Source organism: Cervus canadensis, chromosome 20, assembly GCF_019320065.1.
Source record: "Cervus canadensis isolate Bull #8, Minnesota chromosome 20, ASM1932006v1, whole genome shotgun sequence".
Lineage (NCBI taxonomy): Eukaryota > Metazoa > Chordata > Mammalia > Artiodactyla > Cervidae > Cervus > Cervus canadensis.
Window position 1 is genome coordinate 13,978,947 of NC_057405.1, and position 23,409 is coordinate 14,002,355.

General features: G+C 39.8%; 2 protein-coding genes across 11 annotated transcripts in view; both read left to right on the top strand.

The window, feature by feature from the left end:
* Positions 1-1,722: 1,722 nt before the first annotated feature.
* Positions 1,723-17,268, top strand: LOC122422542 (translation initiation factor IF-2-like). The gene is made up of 6 exons (XM_043438966.1): positions 1,723-1,777; positions 8,255-8,387; positions 8,478-8,833; positions 8,980-9,499; positions 10,269-10,470; positions 13,394-17,268. Exons 1-5 carry the CDS (start codon positions 1,723-1,725, stop codon positions 10,441-10,443), a joined length of 1,239 nt encoding a protein of 412 aa, XP_043294901.1. The 3' UTR covers positions 10,444-10,470; positions 13,394-17,268.
* Positions 8,657-23,409, top strand: part of PHF3 (PHD finger protein 3) — a 171,676-nt gene continuing 156,923 nt past the window's right edge. For 4 of the 10 annotated variants that reach the window (XM_043439445.1, XM_043439444.1, XM_043439442.1 and 1 more), the window contains exons 1-2: positions 8,658-8,974; positions 22,046-22,314. In XM_043439445.1, the coding sequence (XP_043295380.1) occupies positions 22,071-22,314 (244 nt within the window). In that variant the 5' untranslated portion in view covers positions 8,658-8,974; positions 22,046-22,070. Of the gene's footprint in view, positions 8,975-22,045; positions 22,315-23,409 lie in introns of those variants that run through there. The other 6 variants (XM_043439440.1, XM_043439441.1, XM_043439435.1 and 3 more) reach the window with 4 other exon arrangements.

Consider the following 23,409-nt stretch of genomic DNA (forward strand, 5'->3'; position numbering starts at 1 on the left):
AGGTAAAGCATGGCCACATGTCCCTTGTACCAACTGCTGTCAAAGCATTTACCAAGTTGCACTGTAATTGTCCACTGGCCCGTCTTTCTTACTCTTCTGAGTTCCTTGATGCCAGGAGGAATGCTTTTATTTCTGAAACCCATTGGGAGTATATAATGGAACAGATTTAATAAAGGAGCAAATAAATGTAGTTGTGGGTTGGCAGGGAGAGTATTATAGAGGGGTTGGGAGAGGTAACATCATACAGATCATTAAGGACAGAACTGGTTAGAAGACTGTGTCTCAGGTCTCTCTGCTCCCTCCCTGTACCTTAAAGTTGTTGAAGTGGGTAAAGGTGCGGTCTTGGTGCATGGAAAAGCTTTATGGCATTATTGGACTCACACTTTCTAGCTTTCCCTGAACTCTGTTATGCTGTGCAAATTGGATGGGGCGTGCAGTTCCTTTCAATCCCTTGTTTGCTGCTGAAAGCCTGGATGGCTGGGAGCCATCTCTCTGAATAAAATAGTCAGACAATGGGGGGAAAGGGAGTGAGCCCATGAGTAATGAAGTGAACAGAGTTCTGGGCAAAGCCTCTAAATTTTATGATGAGCTCAATAAAATGATTTCAGGATATTTTAATTCCACAGTTTTGATCCCATGTTTAGGAATAAAAACATTTACATCTCTGAAACTAACTTGAAAGTGTATCTAAAATTTTTTTCCAGAGAAAACCTCATTAAATAAATGTAATATTTTTATCGATTTTCTGCACCTTACAGTTAACTGTTTCAATTATTCCCCATCTTTACTCTGATACAGTGCTGTTGTTCAGTTGCTATGTCATGTCCAACTCTTTGTGACCCCATAGACTACAGACTGCCAGGCTTCCCTGTCCTTCACTATCTCTCAGAGCTTGGTCAAATTCATGTCCAGTGATGCCACCCAACCATCTCATCCTCTTTCACCTCCTTCTCCTCCTGCCCTCAATCTTTCCCAGAATCAGGGTCTTTTCCAATGAGTCAGCTCTTCCTGTTAGATGGTCAAAGTGTTGGAGTTTCAGCTTCAGCATCAGTCCTTCCAATGACCATTCAGAGTTGATTTCCTTTAGGGTTGACTGGTTTGATCTCCTTGCAGTCCAAGGGACTCTCAAGAGTCTTCTCCAGCACCACAATTTGAAAGCATCTGTTCTTCAGCAGTCAGTCTTCTTTATGCTCCAACTCTCACATTTGTACATGACTACGAGAAAAGCCATACATTTGACTACATGGACCTTTGTTGGCAAGGTGATGTTTTTGCTTTTTAACACCCTGCCTAGGTTTGTCATAGCTTTCCTTCCAAGGAGCAAGTGTCTTTTAATTTCATGGCTGCAGTCACTGTCCATAATGATTTTGAAGCCCAAGAAAATAAAATCTATCACTTTTCCCCCATTTACTTGCCATGAAGTAAAGGGACCGGATGCCATGATCTTCGTTTTTTGAATGTTGAGTTTTAAGTCAGCTTTTTCACTCTGCTCTTCACCTTCATCAGGAGACTCTTCAGTTCGTCTTTGCTTTCTGCCATTAGAGTGGTATCATCTGCATATCTGGGGTTGTTGATATTAGTCCCAGCAATCTTGATTTCAGCATGTGAATCATCCACTCTGGCGTTTCCCATGGTGTTCTGTGCATGTAAGTTAAGTAAGTGGGGTGACAATATGCAACCTTGATGTACTCCTTTCCCAATTTTGAATCAGTCCATTGTACCATGTCTGGTTCTAACTGTTGCTCCATGACCTGCAAATGGGATTCTCAGGAGACAGGTAAGGTGGTCTGGTATTCCCATCTCTTCAAGAATTTTCTACAGTTTGTTGTGATCAACACAGACAAAGGCCTTAGCATAGGCAATGAAGCAGAAGTAGATGTTTTTCTGGAATTCCCTTGCTTTCTCTATGATCCAGTGATCATAGAGATGTTGGCAATTTGATTTCTGGTTCCTCTTCCTTTCCTAAATCCAGATTGTATATCTGGAATTTTTCAGTTCATGTACTATCGAAGCCTAGCTTGAAGGATTTTGAGCATTACCTTGCTAGCATGTGAAATGAGCACAGTTTGCATATAGTTTGAACATTCTTTGGCATTGCCTTTCTTTGGAATTGAAATGAAAAGTGACCTTTTCCAGTCCTGGAAAACACTGCTGAGTTTTCCAAATTTGCTGGCCTGTTGAGTATAGCACTTTAACAGCATCATCTTTTAGGATTTCAAATAGCTCAGCTGGAATTCCATCACCTCCACTAGCTCTGTTCATAGTAATGATTACTGAGGCCCACTTGACTTCACAGTCTAGGATGTCTGGCTCTAGGTGAGTGATCACACCATTGTGGTTATCCAGGTCACTAAGACCTTTTTTGTATAGCTCTTCTGTGTATTTTTGCACCTCTTCTTAATCTTTTCAATTTTTAATGATGACAAGCATTTTTTATACCAAAATCAACCTTTTTATCTGTATCATGAACTGTCTTTCATGACCACTTTTCCTTCCAGGCTCAATTTTGAAGGATCCAAATTTTGTCAATTTTCATTCTATCATATTCTTTTTTATAGTCAATTAGTTAAGTCTATGATTTTTCTAGTAGTCATGTATGGATGTAAGAATTGGACCATAAGGATGACTGACTGCTAAAGAACTGGTGATGTTGAATTGTGGTGCTAAAGAAGACTCTTGAGAGTCCCTTGAACTGCAAGGAAATCAAACCAGTCTATTCTAAAGGAAATCAACCCTGAATGGTCATTGGAAGCACTGGTGCTGAAGCTGAAGCTCCAATACTTTGGCCACTTGATGCAAAGAGTTGACTCATTGAAAAAGACCCTGATTCTGGAAGAGATTGAGGGCAGGAGGAGAAGGAAGTGACAGAGGATGAGATGGTTGGATGGCATCATTGACTCAGTGGACATGAGTTTGAGCAAACTCAGGACAGTGAAGGACAGGGAAGCCTGGCTTGCTGTAGTCCATGCGATTACAGAGAGTTGGTCCCAACCTAGAAATTAAACAATAAATGTAGTGTCAGTTTTCACTACTGTTAGTTGTCTTATCTTGTTTTCTGTCATATTTAATTTTCCTAAGTTAATTGGGAGTTTTCAGTGTTACAAGTTGTTCAGTTGTGTCCGACTCTTTGTAATGTTACCAGTACAATCTGATTGTTTTCAAAAGATTGTTTAACTAAAACAGTGTCATGCATGAAATTAGGGCTTTCCCAGTATTATCATGTGTGAATTGGATAAGAATCACTTAGTTTGTGTTTATATCTGGAAGCAAAATGCAAGACAAACGAGAATCTGGATTTTTGGATGGTTCAAAATAATAGAATCCAAAGAACATGCTTTGTGACAAATATGTTGACTTTTTAAAGTTAGAAATCTTTGTTTTGTATTGTGTTAAGTCGTTTCAGTCTTGTCCGACTCCTTGTGATGCTATGGACCATAAGCCCACTAGGCTCCTCTGTCCATGGGATTCTCCAGTCAAGAATACAGGAATGGGTTGCTGTGATCTTCCCAACCCAGGGGTTGAACCACAGTTCTTACATCTCCTCCATTGGCAGGCGGGCTCTTCACCACTGACCCCACCTGGGAAGCCCCACCAGTATTGAGTTGGCCAAAAATTTCCTTCCGGTTTTTAAGTTAAAATGAAAGATAAATTTTTCATTTTCATCAAGAACTTTACTGAACAATGTATTCATTGTTACCACCATTTTGTTCCACTACCTTCTGCCATTTTTTCAGACAATGATGGAATTCCATCCTCCCCAGACTTTTTATCTCTTTGAGCAAAGAACTATTCCAGGTGCCTTTTACAGTCTTCCAGGGAATTGTAAAATTTTTCCATTAAGAGAATTTGTAAAGACTGAAATAAATAGACATCCAAAGGTACACTGCCTGGTGAATACAATGAATGAATCAGAACTTTCCACCCAAGCTGTAACAGCTTTTGTTTGGTCATCAAAGAAACATGTGGTCTTGCGTTGCCCTGATGAAAGATTATGCAGTTTTGTTGACTAATTCTGGATGCTTTTCATTGACTGCTGCCTTCAGTTGGTCTATTTTGTAGCAGTACTTTTTGGAATTAATCTTTTGGTTTTCCAGCAGGAGCTCATTATAGAGAACATCCTTCCAGTCCTACCCTATATACAACATCACCTTCTTTGGATGAAGATGGGCCTTTCGTATGGTTAGTGGTGGTTCATTTCCCTTGCCTCATGATCTCTTCCATTCCACATCATTGTACAATATCCACTTTGCATTGCCTATCACAATTTGTTTTAAGAACAGAATGCTTTGTATGTCTAAGTAGAGAATTGCTTGTGGAAATATGGTCAATAATTTTTTTTTTCCATTTAACTTATGTGAAACTCAAACATCAAAGTAATTAACATAGCCAAGCTGGTGCAAATGATTTTCAATGCTTGATTTGGATATTTTGAGTATGCCAGCTATCTCCTACATGGTATAACATTGTTTGATCACAATTAATGTCTTGATTTGATTGTTGTCAACTTCAACTGTTCTACCCGATAGTGGGGCATTGTCCCTCAAGAGGTTTTCAGCATGAAACTTTGCAAACCACTTTTGATATGTTCAATCACAGCATCTTGTCCATACACTGCACAATGTTTTTTTTACATTTCAATTGCATATTTGCCTTTCTTGAAAAAATAAAGCATAATATGCCAAAAATGTTGCTTTTCCCTTCCACCTTCAGTTTTGAAATAGCTACACAAAAATTCACCAATTTTGATAATTTAAAAAAATGCATGTGACAGCACAGTTGTCACAATATAATGTAGCAAAATTGTTTCAAATACAGTTAAAGACAAGGAAGTACTAATAGAGCCATCTTACACAGAAGAGCTACTAGAGTCATCTTATACAGAAGAAATGTACAAAAAAACTCTTAATGACCCAGATAACCACAATAGTGTGGTCACTCACTTAGAGTCAGACATCCTGGAGTGTGAAATCAAGTGGGTCTTAGGAAATATTGCCACGAACAAAGCTAGTGGAGGTGATGGAAATCCTAAAAGATGATTCTGTTAAAGTGCTGCACTCAATATGCCAGCAAATTTGGAAAACTCAGTAGTACATGAACAGAGAACTTCCAGATGTACAAGCTGGATTTAGAAAAGGCAGAGGAACCAGAGTCAAATTGCCAACATCTGCTGGATCATAGGGAAAGCAAGGGAATTCAGGAAACATCTACTTCTGCTTCATTGCCTATGCTAAAGACTTTGACTGTGTGGATCACAACAAACTGTAGAATATTCTTGAAAAGATGGGAATACCAGACCATCTTTCATGCTTCCTGAGAAACCTGTATGCAGGACAAGAAGCAACAGTTAGAACTGAAGATGGAACAATGGACTGGTTCAAAATTGGGAAAGGAGCAAGGCAAGGCTGTATATTGTCAGGTTTCCCTCGTAGCTCTGTTGGTAAACACTCTGTCTGCAATGCAGGAGACCCAGGTTCGATCCCTGTGTTGGGAAGATCCCTGGAGAAGGAAATGGAAACCCACTCCAATATTCTTGCCTGGAGAATCCCGTGGACAGAGGCGCTTGGCAGGCTACCATAGAGTCCATGTGTCACAAGAGTATATTGTCACTCTGCTTATTTAACTTATATGCAGAGTACATCAAGCAAAATGCTAGGCTGGATGACTTAGAAGCTGGAATCAAGATCGCTGGGAGAAGTATCAACAACCTCAAACATGTAGATGATACCACTTTAATGGCAGAAAGTGAAGAGGAACTAAAGAGCCTCTTGATGAAAGAGAAAGAGGAGAGTGAAAAAGCTGGCTTAAAAGTCAACATTCAAAAAACCAGAAGATCTTGGCATCTGATCCCCATCACTTTATGGCAAATAGATGGCGAAAAAGTGGGAACAGTGTCAGACTTCTTTTTTTTGGGCTCCAAAATCACTGTGGACTGTGGCTGTAACCACAAAATTAAAAGATGTGTGCTTCTTGGAAGAAAAGCTATGACAAACCTACACATTGTATTAAAAAGCAAAGATGTCACTTTGCCAACAAAGATGCATACAGTCAAAGCTATGGTTTTTCCAGTAGTCATGTATGGATATGAGAGTTGGACCATAAAGAAGGCTGAGCACTCAAGAATGGATGCTTTCGAACTGTGGTGTTGGAGAAGACTCTTAAGAGTCCCTTGGACTGCAAGGAGATCAAACCAGTCAACCCTAAGGAAATCAACCCTGAATATTCATTGGAAGGACTGGTGCTGAAGCTGAAGCTCCAATACTTTGGCCACTTGATAGGAAGAACTGACTCCTTGGAAAAGATCCTGATGCTGGGAAAGATTGAGGGCAAGATGAGAAGGAGACAACAGAGGATGAGATGGTTGGATGGCATCACTGACTCAATGAACATGAGTTTCAACAAACTCTGGGAGATAGTGAAGGACAGGGAAGCCTGGCATGCTTCCGTTCATGGAGTCTCAGAGTTAGACACATCTTAGGGACTGAATAACAAGAAAAAAGAGCCATCTTATGGAAAAAACTGAATGAACATTTTTGTCAGCCCAATAGATGTGAAAGGCTTATGGTTTCTATACTTTCTTGTCATTCCATTTTAATTTTTCATAAATATATGAAAAATTTTCTAACAAGGTAAATTTTCCCCAGTTCTTCTAAGGGGATTTTCTATCTAATGCTCTTCTATTCAAGGTCTCCTGTAAGAATTCCTTTATGGTGGAATTTGGGCTTTTCTCATAGCTCAATTGGTAAAGAATCTGCCTGCAATGCAGGAGACCCTGGGCCAGGAAGATCCCCTGGAGAAGGGATAGGCTACCCACTCCTGTATTCTTGGGCTTTCCTTGTGGCTCAGCTGGTAAAGAATCTGCCTGCAATGTGGGAAACATGGGTTCAATGCCTGGGTTCAGAAGATCCCCTGGAGAAGGGAGAGGCTACCCACTCCAGTATTCTGGCCTGGAGAAGTCCATGGACAGTCCATGGTGTTGCAAAGAGTTGGCCACGACTGAGTGGCTTTCACCACCACTATGGTGAAATTTTATGAAAATAATTTTTTTTTAAAAAACTTAATTAATGGCTGTGTTGGGTCTTCATTTCTACTCAAGGGTTATTCCTTAGTTGTGTGTGGGCTTCTCATTGCAGCGGCTTCTCTTGTTGTGGCCAGGCACTTGTAGGCTGAATAGTTGTGACGCACAGGCTTAGTTGCCCCCAACATGTGGAATCTTTCCCAACCAGGGATTGAACCCATGTCCCGTGCATTGGCAGGTGGTTTCTTAATCACTGGACTACCAGGGAAGTCCCATGACAATAACCTTCTAAGGCCTTTTTCAAAGTTCACATTGAGGTACAGAAGTGTAAAGTTAAATATATTTTTGCAGTTCATCCCAGATACTGCAAGTGAAAAAAAAAAACAAAACACAACAGAAAACTTGACTATTCATTTCTATTTACCTTTCTCAAAAAAAAAAAAAAAAAAAAAACTTTAAAAAAGAGATTATAAAACAAAGTTCTGAGGAATTGATGAATCAGGAGATGTCTTGAACTCTGATTCTAGAATTAGAACCATTTAAGCTTCCTTTCTGGAAGAGCATTTGGTTTGGGGAGCACTCAAAATACCCGATAGAGTAGAGCAGAGATCAGATCTTCACCACCTGCCTATGAACTATTGCTCTATTAATACTTCACACTACATCCTAAATGTGGCCATCCTGCTGTTGCCTTGAGGCTTAAATAAACAAGTATAAATTTTAAAAGCTATCATTTTTTAGTGGTTAATTGCAATGGTTCCTCCAGTTAGGAGACATTCCTGGTAGGGTTGAGATATGGGTTAGTCTTACCTGCTGGGGAAGCACGTAAATTAAACCAGCGGTTTTCAGACTTTTTGGTCTCAGAACCCACCCCTATATGCTCTTGAAAATTACTGAGAGAGTTCGTAGACTTTTTGTTTATGTGGGCTAGTTACATGTATTGATATTTACTTAGAAATTAAACCAAAGGACAATAAAGAACATTTTAAAAATAACGAAATACATTAACATAAATATTTATTATGAAAAATACATTCTCCAACAAAACTTAAAGAGTGGCATTATTTTAAATTTTTGCAAATATCCGCAATATCTGCCTTAGTAGAGAATGGCTGAATTCTCATATCTGCTTCTGCATTAAACTGCTACACGTTGCTTCGGTTGAAGGAGACGAAGAAAATTTAGTCTTAGGCAGTTGCAAGAATCGGAGACCCTCTGAAACGTCTTGGGGCCCTGCAGGAAACCTATGGCCACTGTTGAGAGCCGCTGAGTTAGATCAGGAGCACTTCTCGGAGGAGGCGGCCTCTCGAGTCCTGAAAGCAGAGCGGATAGCTAACGTGCGCAAGAGGGCGAGGCGGTCCACGAGCGGACTGTGGTGCAGGGCCAGCAGGGATCCCTCGGCTCGGGGTCGGTCGGTTCCGCCCTCGCCCGCCATTCTGGGACCCACGCCCCGTTCATGAAGAGCAGCGGAAGGGGAAAGACCTGCCCGTCAGCATCACACTGAGCGGGCGGTCACCGAGCCGCGGAGGAGCGGGCGCGCGCAGCTCCGGCGGGGCCGCGGGCGGGCCGCGCCCTCGGAGGCCCGAGGCCCGCAGCGCGCAGGCGCGGCGCTGCCCCGGAACGGTAAACAGTGCGGTCACGTGACGCGGCCGCGCTCCAGCCGCCGGGCCGCCGCCGCCGCACGCAGATGGCCTCGGGGTCTCGCGCCGCCGCACGGTCCCCACGAGGCGCGCTCTGCTCTGGCGCTGAGCGGCGGCGGCTGCACGAAGGCTGAGGAGGGCGGCGCGGAAGCCGGGGCGCCGGGGTCCGCGGCGGCCGGCCGGCCGTGAGGAGGAAGCGGCCGCGGCAGCGACGCCTGCGTCCCGCGCGTACCCCCTCTCGGCGCGCCGGCCCCCTCCTCCGCGCGGCGCGGCCACCATCTTCCCTCGCTGCCTGAGGTAGCGCTCGTCGGCGGAGCTGGTGAGTGGCGGCGCGGCGGCGGCTGGCGACGCGCGGCCCTCCCCCCCCTGCCCCGCGCCTCGCGGCCTCCCGCCCTCCGCCTGCCGGGCTCCGCGCCTCCCTCCCGCGCAGACCGGGGCGCCCCCCGGCCTCTTGCGCAACGCCTCGGCCTGCCCGCGCCGCCTCGGTCGCCCGGGACCGTTTGGGCCGCGGCGGCGGGGCCGCCCGGCGAGGGTCGGGCCGCGGCCTCCCAGCCGGCTCCGTGCCCCCGCCTCGGGTGAGTCCCGCCGCCGCGCGGGCGCTCGGGCGGGAAGGCGCGGCGGCGCGGCCCGGAGGCCCAGCCCGCAGGCCTCGCCCCGGCGCTGCAGCGTCGAGCCTGGGGCCTGAGTCCGGCCGCGGAGCCGAGCTGGCTCCCCGCCTCCGGGACGCGGGCTGGCGCTCCATCCTCCCTCCCGCGGCCGCGCGCTTTTGTGGTCGGGCCCCAAACTGTCGCCTCCTTTTGCAGTTTGAAGTGAGGAGCCCGGAACCTGGCCTTCGACAATACGTGTAATTTAATGAACCACTTGTCGACCCGTGGGTGTTAATGGTGCTAAATGGCTGGTCACCTGACCGGGGGGCGGGGAGGACGGAGAAAGGGGGAGAATATTGGTGCAGCACAGCGCCCCTGCTTCTCTCCAGCCGTGTATCGCGGGGTCCGAGGGTTCGTTCCCATCTTAGAGTTTTTAAATGCTGTTTTTCAGGACTCTGATTCGAAGTAGAGAGTGTGATTATTGGTGCTGTTCAGGAATCATTTGCATGGTCATGAATAGTGATTAATGTAGGCGGCAACAACGCTTTAATATCTTCCCAGTCCTGATTTTTATTGCGTTTATTGATAATTTAAAATGAAACGGAGATATTTGAGCCTTCGCAAATACGATCTTTACCACGTTATTTTAAGCTGGTTGGGGGGGGAAGGTACTTAAATACTACATTGTTTCTATTTAGTTAGTATTTTGGGTTCGAACTTGTCTTCCCTTTTCTAAGCTGGTTGAGATGTTCCAAAACTGTGCTTCTATTATTCATTCATGAGCTACCATTTTTTGATTCTTGAATGAAGTGTTTGGGATTGTGAAAATGTTTGTAGATGTGTTTTTCTGGTAGGCGAGAGAGGAGTCAAAGAACCAGGACATTTTTGCAGCATTCTTCTGTTGTTGAACTTGTATCTTCATTCCAGAGCACACATGGTGTGTTTGAATATTATTGTTTCAAGTAGTTATTTCTTTACCATTATTACCACTTAGACCTTTACTTTTCCTTTATTATTTCTACCCAGTTCTGTTTACTGGACGTACATAACGATAATGAAGTTTCCCTCCATCAGCATCGTCGTCATCACTATTTTAAAATATATACTCCATTTCCCCATGATAGTAACAGAATTGAAGGAAGTGATTTTGACAGTTCTTACTGCGCTGATGAAACCAGTAACAGTTCAGTCAGTTCCTTAGCAGCAGAAAGACATCCACTCAACCGAGGTGAGCCTCTTGTTAAGTATGCAGAACTACAGCCTTAGAGTTTAAGCTTTATTTGGTAGCTGTACCGGAGATTTGTGAGGAGTTAGTGATGGACGGAGGAGCCTGGTAGGCTGCAGTCCATGGGGTCACGAAGAGTCAGACACGACTGAGCGACTTCACTTTCACTTTTAACTTTTATGCATTGGAGAAGGAAATGGCAACCCACTCCAGTGTTGCCTGGACAATCCAGGGACTGGGTAGCCTGGTGGGCTGCCGTCTATGGGGTCGCACAGAGTCGGACACAACTGAAGCGACTTAGCAGCAGCAGCAGTGACGGGACAAGTTTCCCCACTTCATTTATGCTTTGTAGGTCCATTTGTTGAAGAACATGAAAATGTAACTAATACTGCTTTTGCATCCGTTGGGAGGATAGTGAACTTCCTTAACCATCACACTGAATTAGTTATGCGTTCAGTGCTCTTGGGATAGACGTCAGATAACTGTCTAGCTGATCCTGTGACATATCCATCTGTTGCATACTCAGATAAGTCAAATCTATGAGAAGTGGTCTCGGTAAATGTAGGTGAAAAATCACATTGGTTCAAAGCAACGTTCAGGATGGACATATGGAAAGGAAGTTGTCTTTATATTATTTAAAACCATAATGTTAAAATCATAATTGTTTTGCGTATTGGAATCGGGAAGGGTTGATAATTTTTGACTTTATAATAGCAATTAATAAAACTTTTTAAAATTTATTTTTCACTGAAGGATAATTGCTTTACAGAATTTTGCTGTTTTCTGTCAAACCTCAACATGAATCAGCCATAGATACACATACATCCCCTCCCTTTTGAAACTCCTTCCCATCTCCCTCACCATCCCACCCGTGTTTGAGGCAATTAATAAAATTATTTTTGATGAAAGTTAGTTTTGGGTACTAAAATATAAATAATGGTTCTCTTCCTTGACATGGTAACTTTTTACCTTTTTGATATGTCTTTTTTGATATATTTTTTAAAAATCTTTTCACAGATATCTCATGAAATCTTTTTTAGTTAATTTTTAAGGATAATAACCTGGAGGTAAAATCTTTATTATTTTTTAATGAGGAAATATAGTTATTGATTAGCCTCTCAGGTTTGTGGATCACCACCAAAGTGTTAGGGAGTGCAAGGTTCTTGAAGTGCTGACTTCTCAATGTTTTTATTCATCTACATTTCATCGATTCTTTTGGATTTGTGGTTGCTGGATTTCTTTCCTGTAACAGTACATCTTAGGCTCTGTTTCTTTCATTTTTTAGACCACCCTCTGAGAATCCTGGAATATCTTTTCAGAAGTGTAGATGTCTTATTTTTTAACTACAAAAACGACTTGGCAAATTTTTACATATTTCTAGCACTTGCATTTTTAAGAACAGTAAAGAAAAAAATTCTCCTTTAATGTTGCCCTTTAATTACATAGGGAATGATATTGACAGTATTGATTTGATTAAAAATATTTGAGACTCAGGTACTATCTGTATTCTCATGGAATGTATTCTTGGTTGAAAAACCAGATTCAGATGGGAGCTGTTAAATTGTTGAATTAGAGATAAAAGAAGAAGATATTTCAAGACTCACAAAACACATTGTATGAGGAATTGCCGAATGTATAGACTGGACAGTTATTGCCATGCATTGTGTGTTTAACCTAGATCATTTTTAATGATCAAGATTTAAATATTTAGGATTATTTGTATAATGGAGTGAGGGTGAAGAGAAACAGTTAAGCAAAAACTTAAATACTATCCTGACGTTTTATCTTTTGTCACAGTCTAACTTTATTGGACAGAATTTTGAATGGCATAGTGGATTGTATACAAAGGCTTAAGTTTTAGTTCACTCATAATTTGTGTGAGATGGTCACATGAAAACATTATAAAATTGTAGACTTTGAAAATTGTGAGGTTTGTGGTTCATCACTTCCACAATGATGATGTACACACTAAAGATATCTATTTTATTTTTTATGTGTAGGGTGTGGCTAAGTGCATATTTCCCAATTTGTTTTGGAAGTGGGCATGTCACTGTTTTCAATATTTTAAAGATTTCATTAATGATGTAAAGATTGATATGTGTCATGCGCATAGGCTTTATAAAGTATAGTAGGTTAAAAGTGCAGGCTCAGGAATCTTGCTGCCCGGATTCCAGTTTGGGTATAGAGACATACCTCTTTTATTGTGCTTTGCAGACACTGCGGGCTTTTTTTTTTGAAAACAAATTGAAGGTTGTGGCAATCATGTATGGAGCAAGTCTTGCTGCCAGTTTTTTTTAAGCAGCATTTGCTCACTTTGAGTCTTCTATATCACGTTTTGTTAATTCTCACAGTATTTTAAACTTTTTGTTATTGTGTTATTTCTCTGTGATTGGTGTTGATGTTACTGTTGTCATTTTGGGTTACTACAAACCACAACCCTGATAAGATAGTGAACTTAATTGTAAATGTTGTGTATGTTCTGATGCCTCCACCGACTGGCTGTTCCTTGTTTTTCTCCCTCTCCTTGGACCTCCCTAGTCATTGAGATGCTATAATATTGAAAGTAGGCCAGTTAATAACCCTGCCATGACCTCTTAAGTTTCCGAGTGAAGAGTCCATGTCTCTCACTTGAAATCAAAAGTTAGAAATGACTGAGGTTAATGAGGAAGGCATGTTGAAAGCCGAGATATCTTCCAAAGTAGGCCTCTTGTGCCAAACGGTTAGCTGAGCTGTGGATGCAAAGAAAAAGTTCTTGAAGAAAGTTAAATGTGTAGCTCCAGTGAACATATGAATGAAGAAAGTGAAACGACCTTATTGCTGATACAGAGAAGGTTTTAGTGGTGTGGATAATCAAACCAGACACAACATCCTCTTAAGCCAAAGTCTAATTTGGAGCAAGGCCTTAACTCTCTTCTATTCTTTGAAGGCTGAGAGAGGTGGGGAGACACAGAAGAAAACTTGGAGCTAGGAGAGGTTGGTTCATGAAGTTTGAGGAAGTCTCCATAACATAAAAGTACAAATGTGTGAAGTAGCGCATGCTGATGTGAAAGCTGCAGCAAGTTTTCCAAAGGATCTAGCTAAGATAAATCATGAAGGTGGCTACCCTGAACAACAGATTTTCAGTTTAGTCAAAACAGCCTTCTGTTGGAAGAAGATGCCGTCCTGGATATTCATACCTGAAGAGAAATCAAAGCCTGGTTTTAAAGGACAGGCTGGTTCTCCAGTTAAGAGACTAATGCAGCTGGTGACTTGAAGTTGAAGCCAGTGCTCGTTCTAAAAATCCTAGGGTCCTTAAAAATTACATTAAATCTACTCTGCTTGTGCTCTGTAAATGGAGCAACAAAGCCTGGATGACAGCACATCTGTTTACAGCATGGTTTACTGAATATTTTAAGCCCACTGGTATCCTGTTGCTCAGAAAAAGATTGCTAAATGTCACTGCTCATCGACCTGGTCAGTGCACCTTGTAATCCAAGAACTCTGGTGAAGATGGAGAGGGGATGAATGATTTTCATGCCTGCTCACAACAACATCCGTTCTGCAGCCCATGGATCATGGAGTCACTTCGACTTTGAGGTCTTATTTTTGAGAAATACCTTTTGTAAGGCTATAGCTGCCATAGATACTGATTCCTCTAAGGGATCTGGGCAAAGTCAGATCAACATTCAGAGGGGTTTGGAAGAAGTTGATCCAGTCCTCATGGATGGCTTGGAGGGTTTCAAAATTTCAGTGGAGGAAGTAACTGCAGATGTGGTAGCAATAGCAAGAGAACTAAAATTAGAAGTGGAGCCTGAAAATGGGACTGAATTGCTGCAACCCTGTGATAAAATTTAAATGGAGAAGGTGTTGCTTCATCCATTATTCCTTATGAATGAGCAAAGTCAGTGGATTCTTGAGAGGAAATCTACTCCTGCTGAAGATGCTGTATAGATTGAAATGACAGTACAGGATTTAGGTATTACATTAACTTAATTGAGAAAGCAGCTGCAGGGTTTGAGAAGACTGACTCCAAATTTGGAAGAAGTTCTATAGTGGGTAACGTGCTATCAATAAGCATGTCATGTTACAGAGAAACTGTGGAAGGAAGAGCCAATCGGTGTATCAGACTTCATTGTTGTCTTGCAGCAGCCACCAGCATCGAGGAAGGACCCTCCATCTGCAAAAAGATTACAGCTTGCTGAAGGTTCAGATGAGGCATTTCTTAGCAATAAGTTATTTTTAATTAAGGTTTGTACATTGTGTTTTTAGACATAATGCTATCGTATACATAGTAGACTACAGTAGAGTATATATGCATTGAGAAACCAAAAAATTGTGGCTTACTTCATTGTGTACAATACTCACTTTATTGTGGTTGTCTCAGAATTACACTGCAGTATCTTTGAGGAACACCTATCCTGGGTACGTGACCAGGGCAAGTTTTATATTTTATCATTGTTTTAGTAGTGGTACTTCTATTTTTTCTTACTGCTACTATTACCACCTGTTAGAAATTTGCTTATAGTGAGCATGCTTGGTGAATTGACCTAAATAATGGTCTAGGCCTGAGTTTGCTCATTGGCAAAATAGAGTAATCACATCTACTCTGTTTCTCAGAGTTGTGAGAGAGTAGTGAGATACGCATGCAGTACAGTTCGCATAGGGCCTCACATAGTACACGTGAAGTATGTGTTAACTTGGACTGCCATTAGTTTTGATGATGAGCTGCTTGTACTATTTCTGTGGTTAATCCAAAGTACTGATGCTTCCAATAATGACGATAGGGCATCATAGTTGTAAATTTTAAAGGTAACTTTCTCACTGAGGGTTAAGTAATTCTGCTTTTGCCAGTTTCAGCTTGAGGGTTCTTTTTCTAGGTTGTCAGGTCTTTGGTCTTATTATGGCAGTCATCTTGGATTCTTAAATATTCTTTTTACCGGATAAATTCAGTAACAAAGTTATGATCCTCCTCCTCCTTTTTTTTTTTTTTTTTTTTTAGGTAGTCTTGCCCATAGATTCTAACTAAAGAAACTGAACCAGAATTTGAAATGGGCTTGTAGAGCAGGTGATGAGGTTGCATTGCTTTGTAGAAATGTACTTTTTAGAATTACATCATAAACCATATATTAACCATTTAGTGATTTTTCTTGACTCTGTCCTGAAAGGATAACTTATTCTTCTTTAACATTGTTGTATTAATGGTGGTGAAGAACTGACCTTTGTGTCAGAGACGGTTTTGAGTTCTGTTACTTACTTATTCTGTAATATTGGGTGTAACTCGGCTAAGCTTTAGCTCACCAAATTGTGTGGCTGTGAAGTTTAAAGACATTATATATTTAAGTTAGCTTGTTGCCTGGCACATAATAGTCAATGAATTTAACTGTGAAGAGATAATACTAGGTAGTGGTTAAGTGTATTGACTCTTGAATGAAACATCTGGGATTCAAATTTCAGCTCCACCATTGACTACAGCAAGTACTTTAATCTCTCTGATCCCAGTTTTATTTATTTCTGTATAATCAGGATTATAATATAGCATTGTCGAGAGGATTAAGTGTAGAGCAGGAATTCTTAACCTCAGCACTGTTTTTTGGCTGGCTAGTTCTTTATAATGCGGCTTTCCTAAATGCAGTGTAGTATGTTTACTAGGTGCCAGTATCACGCGTGCCCGCCAGTTCTGTTGACCAAAAATGTCTCCATACATGGCCAAATACCCTCTGGAGAGGCGTAATTACCTCCACTGGAGAACTGCTGATGTGGAGCACTGTCGACCAGAGCACATTAAGTTTTATATTTTATCATTGTTTTAGTAGTGGTACTTTTATTTTTTCTTACTGCTACTATTACTACCTGTTAGAAATTTGCTAATAGTGAGCATGCTTGGTGAATTGACAGCTTAATTTAAACTGTGGTGTAGGGATTGGAAGGAACCCAGAGCCTTTGCATTTAAGTCTTTACTTGAATTGTTGTTCCCCATTTATGTGTGGATCACTCCCTCATTTTGAGTTTTGGCTCACATGTTGCCCTTGTTAGCAAGGTGTTCATTTACTGTCATACATAGAAGGCCTTTCTCTTCTCACCACTATTACAGTGTTTAATTATTCTTCATAGATTTTATAATGTCCTGATATATGTTTGTCCCCTCCTCTACATTCTTATGTGCACGCGCACACACACACGACTTTAATAGCTTTAGTGATTTATTGTTAAGCTTACTATGTGTATGTGTATTTTTTAAAGAAAATGTGATAAAACACATAGTTTTATTTTGAGGATATTTCTGAGAGTTTGGGGGTAGTTTTAATTCACTCTTAATTTACAGGGGATTTTGGTAGAAGTGTAATTTTTTTCCCTGTTGATACTTTTAAAATCTTTTTGCATTTTGTGTGTGCAGGAAACACTTAGAAAACAATACATGTTGGTTTTATCACTGTAAACAAAATTTGGCTGCACTGTAATTCTCTGTTACAGATGAAACAAGTGGGAAATATCTTTGGACTCAGATTTGGCATGTTAGTACTAATACTTACTTATGGTTGTATTCTGAGTTTTTCCAAATCTTCCGTTAGGACCAAACTCTACCTTTCACAGTCAGCACCTGTTGTTCATCTGTTTGAAGTAGCCCCTGGGCCATTAGGGCCCAGCTCACATTGCCTACTTAGCCTTGCCTGGCCCCATGGATTTTACCTTGCTCTGTGGTACCATCTGCAGAGAAGGCAATGGCACCCCACTCCAGTACTCTTGCCTGGAAAATCCCATGGACGGAGGAGTCTGGTAGGCTGCAGTCCATGGGGTCGCAAAGAGTCGGACATGACTGAGTGACTTCACTTTCGCTTTTCACTTGCATGCATTGGAGAAGGAAATGGCAACCCACTCCATTGTTCTTGCCTGGAGAATCCCAGGGACTGGGTAGCCTGGTGGGCTGCCGTCTATGGGGTCGCACAGAGTCGGACATGACTGAGGTGACTTAGCAGCAGTGGTACCATCTGAGCCCTTCAGTTTGACGCTTTCATATTTTGTTGTGATGTTTGCCTGTTCTCATATTTGTTTATATGTCTATACTTCATTTTGCATCATAAGTTCCTTGAATTTGAGAATAGGGTTTATTTCACTGGTATACTTACGATAGCACTTTATAGTAGGTGCTTGATAAATATGTGAGTAAAGGAATAATTTTGAATTAAGAAATTATTCAATTCTCTGACTTATGCATCTTGTCATATTTGAGGTGTGGCTGTGAACCCCCAGAAGTAGTTTCTGATTTTAATATATATGTATTCCCTAGTTAATATTATCAATTTAATTGCATAAATACATTTCATTAGCGTCTTAAAATACATCCTGGATAGGTTTGTTATGTTTTAATTATTAACTTTATGATGCCAAATATAAAGATGCATTTAAGTACAATTTCAGTGTAAGAAACAGGAATTTGTCTATTTATTTATTTTTTGGCTGCACTGCGTGGCTTATGGGATCTTACTTCCTCTACCAGGGATCAAACCCCAGGCCTTCAGCAGTGAACCCTCAGAGTCTAAAAACTGGTCTGGTGTGTGTGTGCTCAGTTGCTCAGCTGTGTCTGACTCTCTGCAACCCCACAGACTGTAGCCTCCCAGTCTCCTCTGTTCATGGGATTTTCCTAGCAAAATAATGGAGTGGGTTGCCAATTCCTTCTCCAGGGGATCTTCTCCACCCAGGAATTGCACTTAAGTCTCCTGCATTACAGGTGGAGTCTTTACCACTGAGGCTCTGTGGAAAAAAAGGAATTCCTAGAAATTTGTTTAAATCAAGCAGTTTGTTTAATTATAATAGAAAGGACACCGAATCATCTCTTAAATTTCTCCTTAATTGGATCAGTTATCTTTGTCTATCTGCATGGCTAGGTATTTCAGGACATTGTATTTTAGGTTAGTGTTCTTTTTTTTTTTTTTTTTGACCTTATTTTGGAGTAATTTTAGATTTATAGAAAAGTTGCAAACATGGTGTAGAATCTAGTTTTCTTGATTATGTCCGACATAATGCTAGTGTCTTTTTTTTTTTTTTTTTCTTTAGTGTTTGTTTGACTGCGTTGGGTCTTAGTTGCAGTGCTCCAGTTTCCCTGTGGCTCTCCGGCTCAGTTGCAACCTGGAGCTTTGTTGTCCCGAGGCCTATGACATCTGAGTTCCCTGACCAGGGATCAAACCTTGTCCCTTGCATTAAAAGGTGGATTCTTAACCATTGGACCACTCAGGAAGTCCTAATGCTATTTTTTTTTTTTTTTTAATCACAACTAGAGATTAACATTACTGTTAACTGAACTCTGGATTTGATTCTGATTTCACCAGTTTTTCCACTACTCTCTTTTTTCTGTTCCATGATCCAGATCAGGATACCACATTGCATTTAGTAGATTAGGATATTTGTGTTAAGTAAGTTAATATTTCTCCAGTTGGCTAAAATTTGTTTTACAATTTAGCATGGAGAGTTTTTATTTTTGATACTGTATACTTGATATATAAAATGATTTATACTCCAATCAGTGTTACTTTCAAGACAATCTTGCCATATGTCTGTATACTGTGATTTTTTGGCATTATTTGAAATTGGCTCCAAAGCCTGTTGGAACAACTTATGAAGATTCAGTCTTATCAGTTTATAACAATTGCACAAAACACTTCTGTTGAAATTGTCTACTTTGGACCCATAAGTTTGGGGTGCTTTATACCATATTTTGTCTTATAAGATCCCCAGTTGCCTTGGCACATTCACCGTGTCTTGTACAGTGGTAACTGCTTAGTGATCACTTGCTGAATAAAGATATTAAAGAAATGTAACTTTGCTATACTGGTCTTTCTCGACTTTTTACAGTTTTCCTAATCTGCTTATTTAATCCAGGGCAACATACTTTATAAGTCATACTAGTTTTGTCCAGAAAAAAAAAAATTGGAGAATTAGGTTCACTGATCTGATATACAGTGTGCTTTACTCTTTTTTTTAAATTGATCTTTAAAGACTAAATATTGTCTGCTGTTGAAACTACCATGTGTACAATAGATAGCTAGTGGAAACCTGCTCTGTAGTGCCGGGAGCTCAGCGCGGTGCTCCGTGGTGACCTAGAGGGATGGGATGGGGGGTGGGAACCGGGTCCAGGAGGGAGGAGGGGATATATGTGTATATACGGCTGATTTGCTTCGTTATACAGCAGAAGCTGATACACCATTGTAAGGCAACCATGTCTCAATTAAAAAAAAAAAAAGCAACTATGCCTGAGGTTCTGAAGGCACTTTTTAGTAAAAGAGTTTGGGATGGTTCAATAGTAGTACCACTGAAAAAAAATATTGCTTGTTTAGAATGGGCTGGTTGGTCTTCTGTGTAGCTCGGTGATTTCGAGCCATATAACTGTACCTTCTGAATGTCGTGAATGTCTCCAGAATGCAGAAGTTGGTGCAACAAAGACTGACGTTGGGTGAAATTTGTAGAATTTCCCAAACTTGTGTTGCTTTGGGAATGAGTGCATAGTTAGTAGATTCAACATATTATATTATAAAGAAAGGTAACTGTTTGTTTCTTGAAGTGGAATTGCCTTTTTTTCTTTGTTTCACCTGGAATGCCACTCTGAAGAGGGGTTTGTTTTGGCTTGTGATTAACTTTGGATTCTAGCATATTCAGATAAACAAATTTGTTGGTAGTTCTAGCTAATTTTGTAAATATTTAGTAACATTTTTGTAAATTATTTTTAATTATCAGAAATTTACTATATTACAATTTCTTTGGAATCTAAAGATATATTAGTGGAAGTATTGGGGATGTATGATAATTGAACCTTTCTTAGGTACTGAGATCAGATAGCTTCAAGGAATTAAAACTGCCCCTGACTTTTCATCACTATGTAGCTCAGTTTTCTCTAAATGTTGTAATTAGAGAATGCATGTAAGATGATCAGTAAAATATTTAACATTTTGCTTTGGTGCTTTGTTAATATTTCAGTGTAAATAATTTGCAAAATTTGAGAAGAGATACTGAAATCTTATATTTAGAAGAGGATCAGCTTTTGTAAGAGGCAATTTTTTTCCTTTCCTTTAAATTTTAAATTGAGTTGCAGTGAAACTGCATCCATTTAAAATGAACAGATTGGTGAACTTTGATGGGTATATGTACTCAGTCAAATTTCAGGATATATGTACAGTCAAATTTCAGGACATTTTCATCATCCTTCAAAATACATTCCTGTTATTTGCAGTCAGTCCCTCTCTTATCCAAGGCCCCAGACAACTACTGATTTGTTGGAAAATGTTTTTAAAAGAAGAACCTTTAATGAGTCAAATCCAGTCAGTTTCCACCTTTGTAAAAGGCTGCCTTTCTACCAGTATGAAAGGGTTAGAGTTAACAACAGTGGGCTATATAGCCTTAAAACCTAGGTTTGGATGTTTAGCTCTGACTTCAGGGAACATGTTTAAATGTCTTTTGTTTACAAAACTAGGATATTAATAGAGTCTGTTATTATTATCACTGGGAATAAGTGAATTAAAAATGTAGGTAAAATGTTTAGTAGCATATAGTATATACCCAGTAAGCTGTAGAGTGTCTTTGAACTTCCTCTTCTCATTTTTATAGGATAAAGAATTCAAAGACAGTTTGAAGAAAGTTTGGTAGAATTGGAGCTAATGTTTGGAATTTTGAAATCCAAGATGTTGTAGGTTAATTAGTGGAATTTTCTAGCTAATTCAGTATTACTAGATCTTATTTAGTTGACTCTTCTCTGTCACCCAGAATACATTATTAGTTCATTGTTCTCTGAAACCAATAATAATTCAGCTTTTGATAATTAAGGCTCCTCTAGAGCTTGAAATGACCTTTGTTGAGCAATGCCTAGGTACAGTTTGAATAGGGGATTACCTTGATAATCTGTATAAACCCCACATAGCTCACTAAGACAAATATAAATATCTGATACATTCTTTTCTTGACATTTATTTTATCTTAAAAGGGATGCTCCCTCCAAGTGTGTGTATGTGCACATCTGTGCCTGCGTGTGTCTAGTTTTTTTGAGTTTTGATTTGTTGGATTTAATTAATAGTTTCTTTCCATTTTTTTCTTGTCCCACAAAAAAAATTTTTTTTGTGTTTCTTTAAATAATTTAAATGCATTGTAAATAAAGCAAGGGTGTTTACAGTTTTAATAAATATGGGACAGTACTTTAAATGATTTGATTTTAGTTCTTTTATATGACCTTTACTAATAAGCAGTGTCTGAGTCTTAATTTACGAAGAGAGTGTGGTTAAAAACATATGGTTTTTATGATTTAAACCATGTAATTCTTTCAAATGTGTCAAGTTAATGGACTATATATACATAGTTTTTTTCTCTAAAATTAATCAAGTGAACCTTTAATAGGGTCTGTTAAAATGAAATTCTACATGCATGATGGAGAAACATTGTTTAGCAAAGATTCGTTCTACATGTCCAAATGTATATTCTAAAAGCAGTGAGGAGTTTTTTAAAACAATTTAGAAATAACCTAAGTGTGTTCATAGACTCAAAACTATTAAAATAATTTGGTTTTAGGTGATTATCAGTTGATAGCTTTATTTCTTATGGTATTTTTTTTGTCTTTCTATAGGGCTGAAAGACACACAGAAGTCTTCATGGATATAGTTGATACATTTAATCATTTAATTCCTACTGAACACTTAGATGATGCCCTATTTCTAGGATCCAACCTGGAGAATGAAGTCTGTGAGGATTTTAGTACAAGTCAAAATGTCTTAGAGGACTCGCTGAAGAACATGCTCAGCGATAAGGATCCTATGCTAGGATCTGCAAGTAACCAGTTCTGTTTGCCTGTTTTGGATAGCAATGATCCCAATTTCCAGATGCCTTGTTCAACAGGTAATTTTTACTTTTTTTTTTAGTCTGCAATTTAAAATAAAAGGAATTTTCAGCAGTTTTTTTTTGATGAGGGTAGTACATTTAGGATTCTTTCCTTTGGATTTAGAGCTCCTTTTCTAGTCATCAGAATTAGAATTTAAATTTTCTTCCAAAGAATGTGGAGTTATCTTTGAGGATGTTTTGGATATAGATAGGGTAACCATGTAATTTGAGAATCATAGGGGGTGCTGTTAATAATTACATCATGACAACAGGTATAAATTGGGACTCCTAGCAGATAGCGATTGCCTCATCAGTTGCGATGTGATGTCATCCTAAGTCTGTTGGAGTCGAGGGAAATGCCTGAATTGACCTTTCCCTGCGCCCATCCTAGCTCTTATTGTGTGTTCCCATTGCAAGTCTTTTAGTGTTTTGTACTTGTGTGATATCTCAGAAAACCAGAGGAAGATCTGTGCTGTCCAGCATAGCAACCACTATCCACTTAACCACTTGAAATGAGTCTCTCTTAGTTGAGATGTGCTGTAAATTGCACATTTTATTTTAAACGTTCAATGTGAATAAAAGATTGTAAAATGTTTCATCAAGTTTTAAAAATGTAGATTACATGTTGAGATGATATTTTGGGTATTTTTGGTTAAATATTTATTAAAATTAATTTCACCTGTTTTTAGTTTTTTTTTTTTTTTTTTTTTTTTTAGTGATTCCTTGAAAATTTAAAATTACTTATGTGGCTTGCATTATATTGCCACTGGACAGATGACACTTCTTTCAGATCTATAGTTGAAGTAACTGAAAGTAACTTTCAGAGGGTAACTTTCTGTACTGCTAATCAAATTCTTAATAAGAGATTACTTCAGAGGTCATATTACTATGTGGAAAAATATGTAGGATTTTTTTAAATAAAGCAGAGAAAATATTACAACAAACTTTGGAGCAATTAGCTATTCTGTACGCTAAAAATTAGACAAAGGAAAAGCAGCTTCACATGGAGAGGTTAGGCTTTTAGTTCAGGCTTATGTGGTAGTGTCCTGTTTATCAGTGACTCAAGACTTATGCACTACAGTTTTTCAGTAATTTTCATTACCTTTTTAAAAT

Coding starts and splice junctions, on each gene's coding strand:
- LOC122422542 (XM_043438966.1), top strand. CDS start 1,723: ATGTCTGGTTCTAACTGTTGCTCCATGACCTGCAAATGGGATTCTCAG. Junction 8,388..8,477: donor AGGCGGTCCACGAGCGGACT/GTGGTGCAGGGC, acceptor CCGTTCATGAAG/AGCAGCGGAAGGGGAAAGAC. Junction 9,500..10,268: donor CCTGGCCTTCGACAATACGT/GTAATTTAATGA, acceptor ATTTCTACCCAG/TTCTGTTTACTGGACGTACA.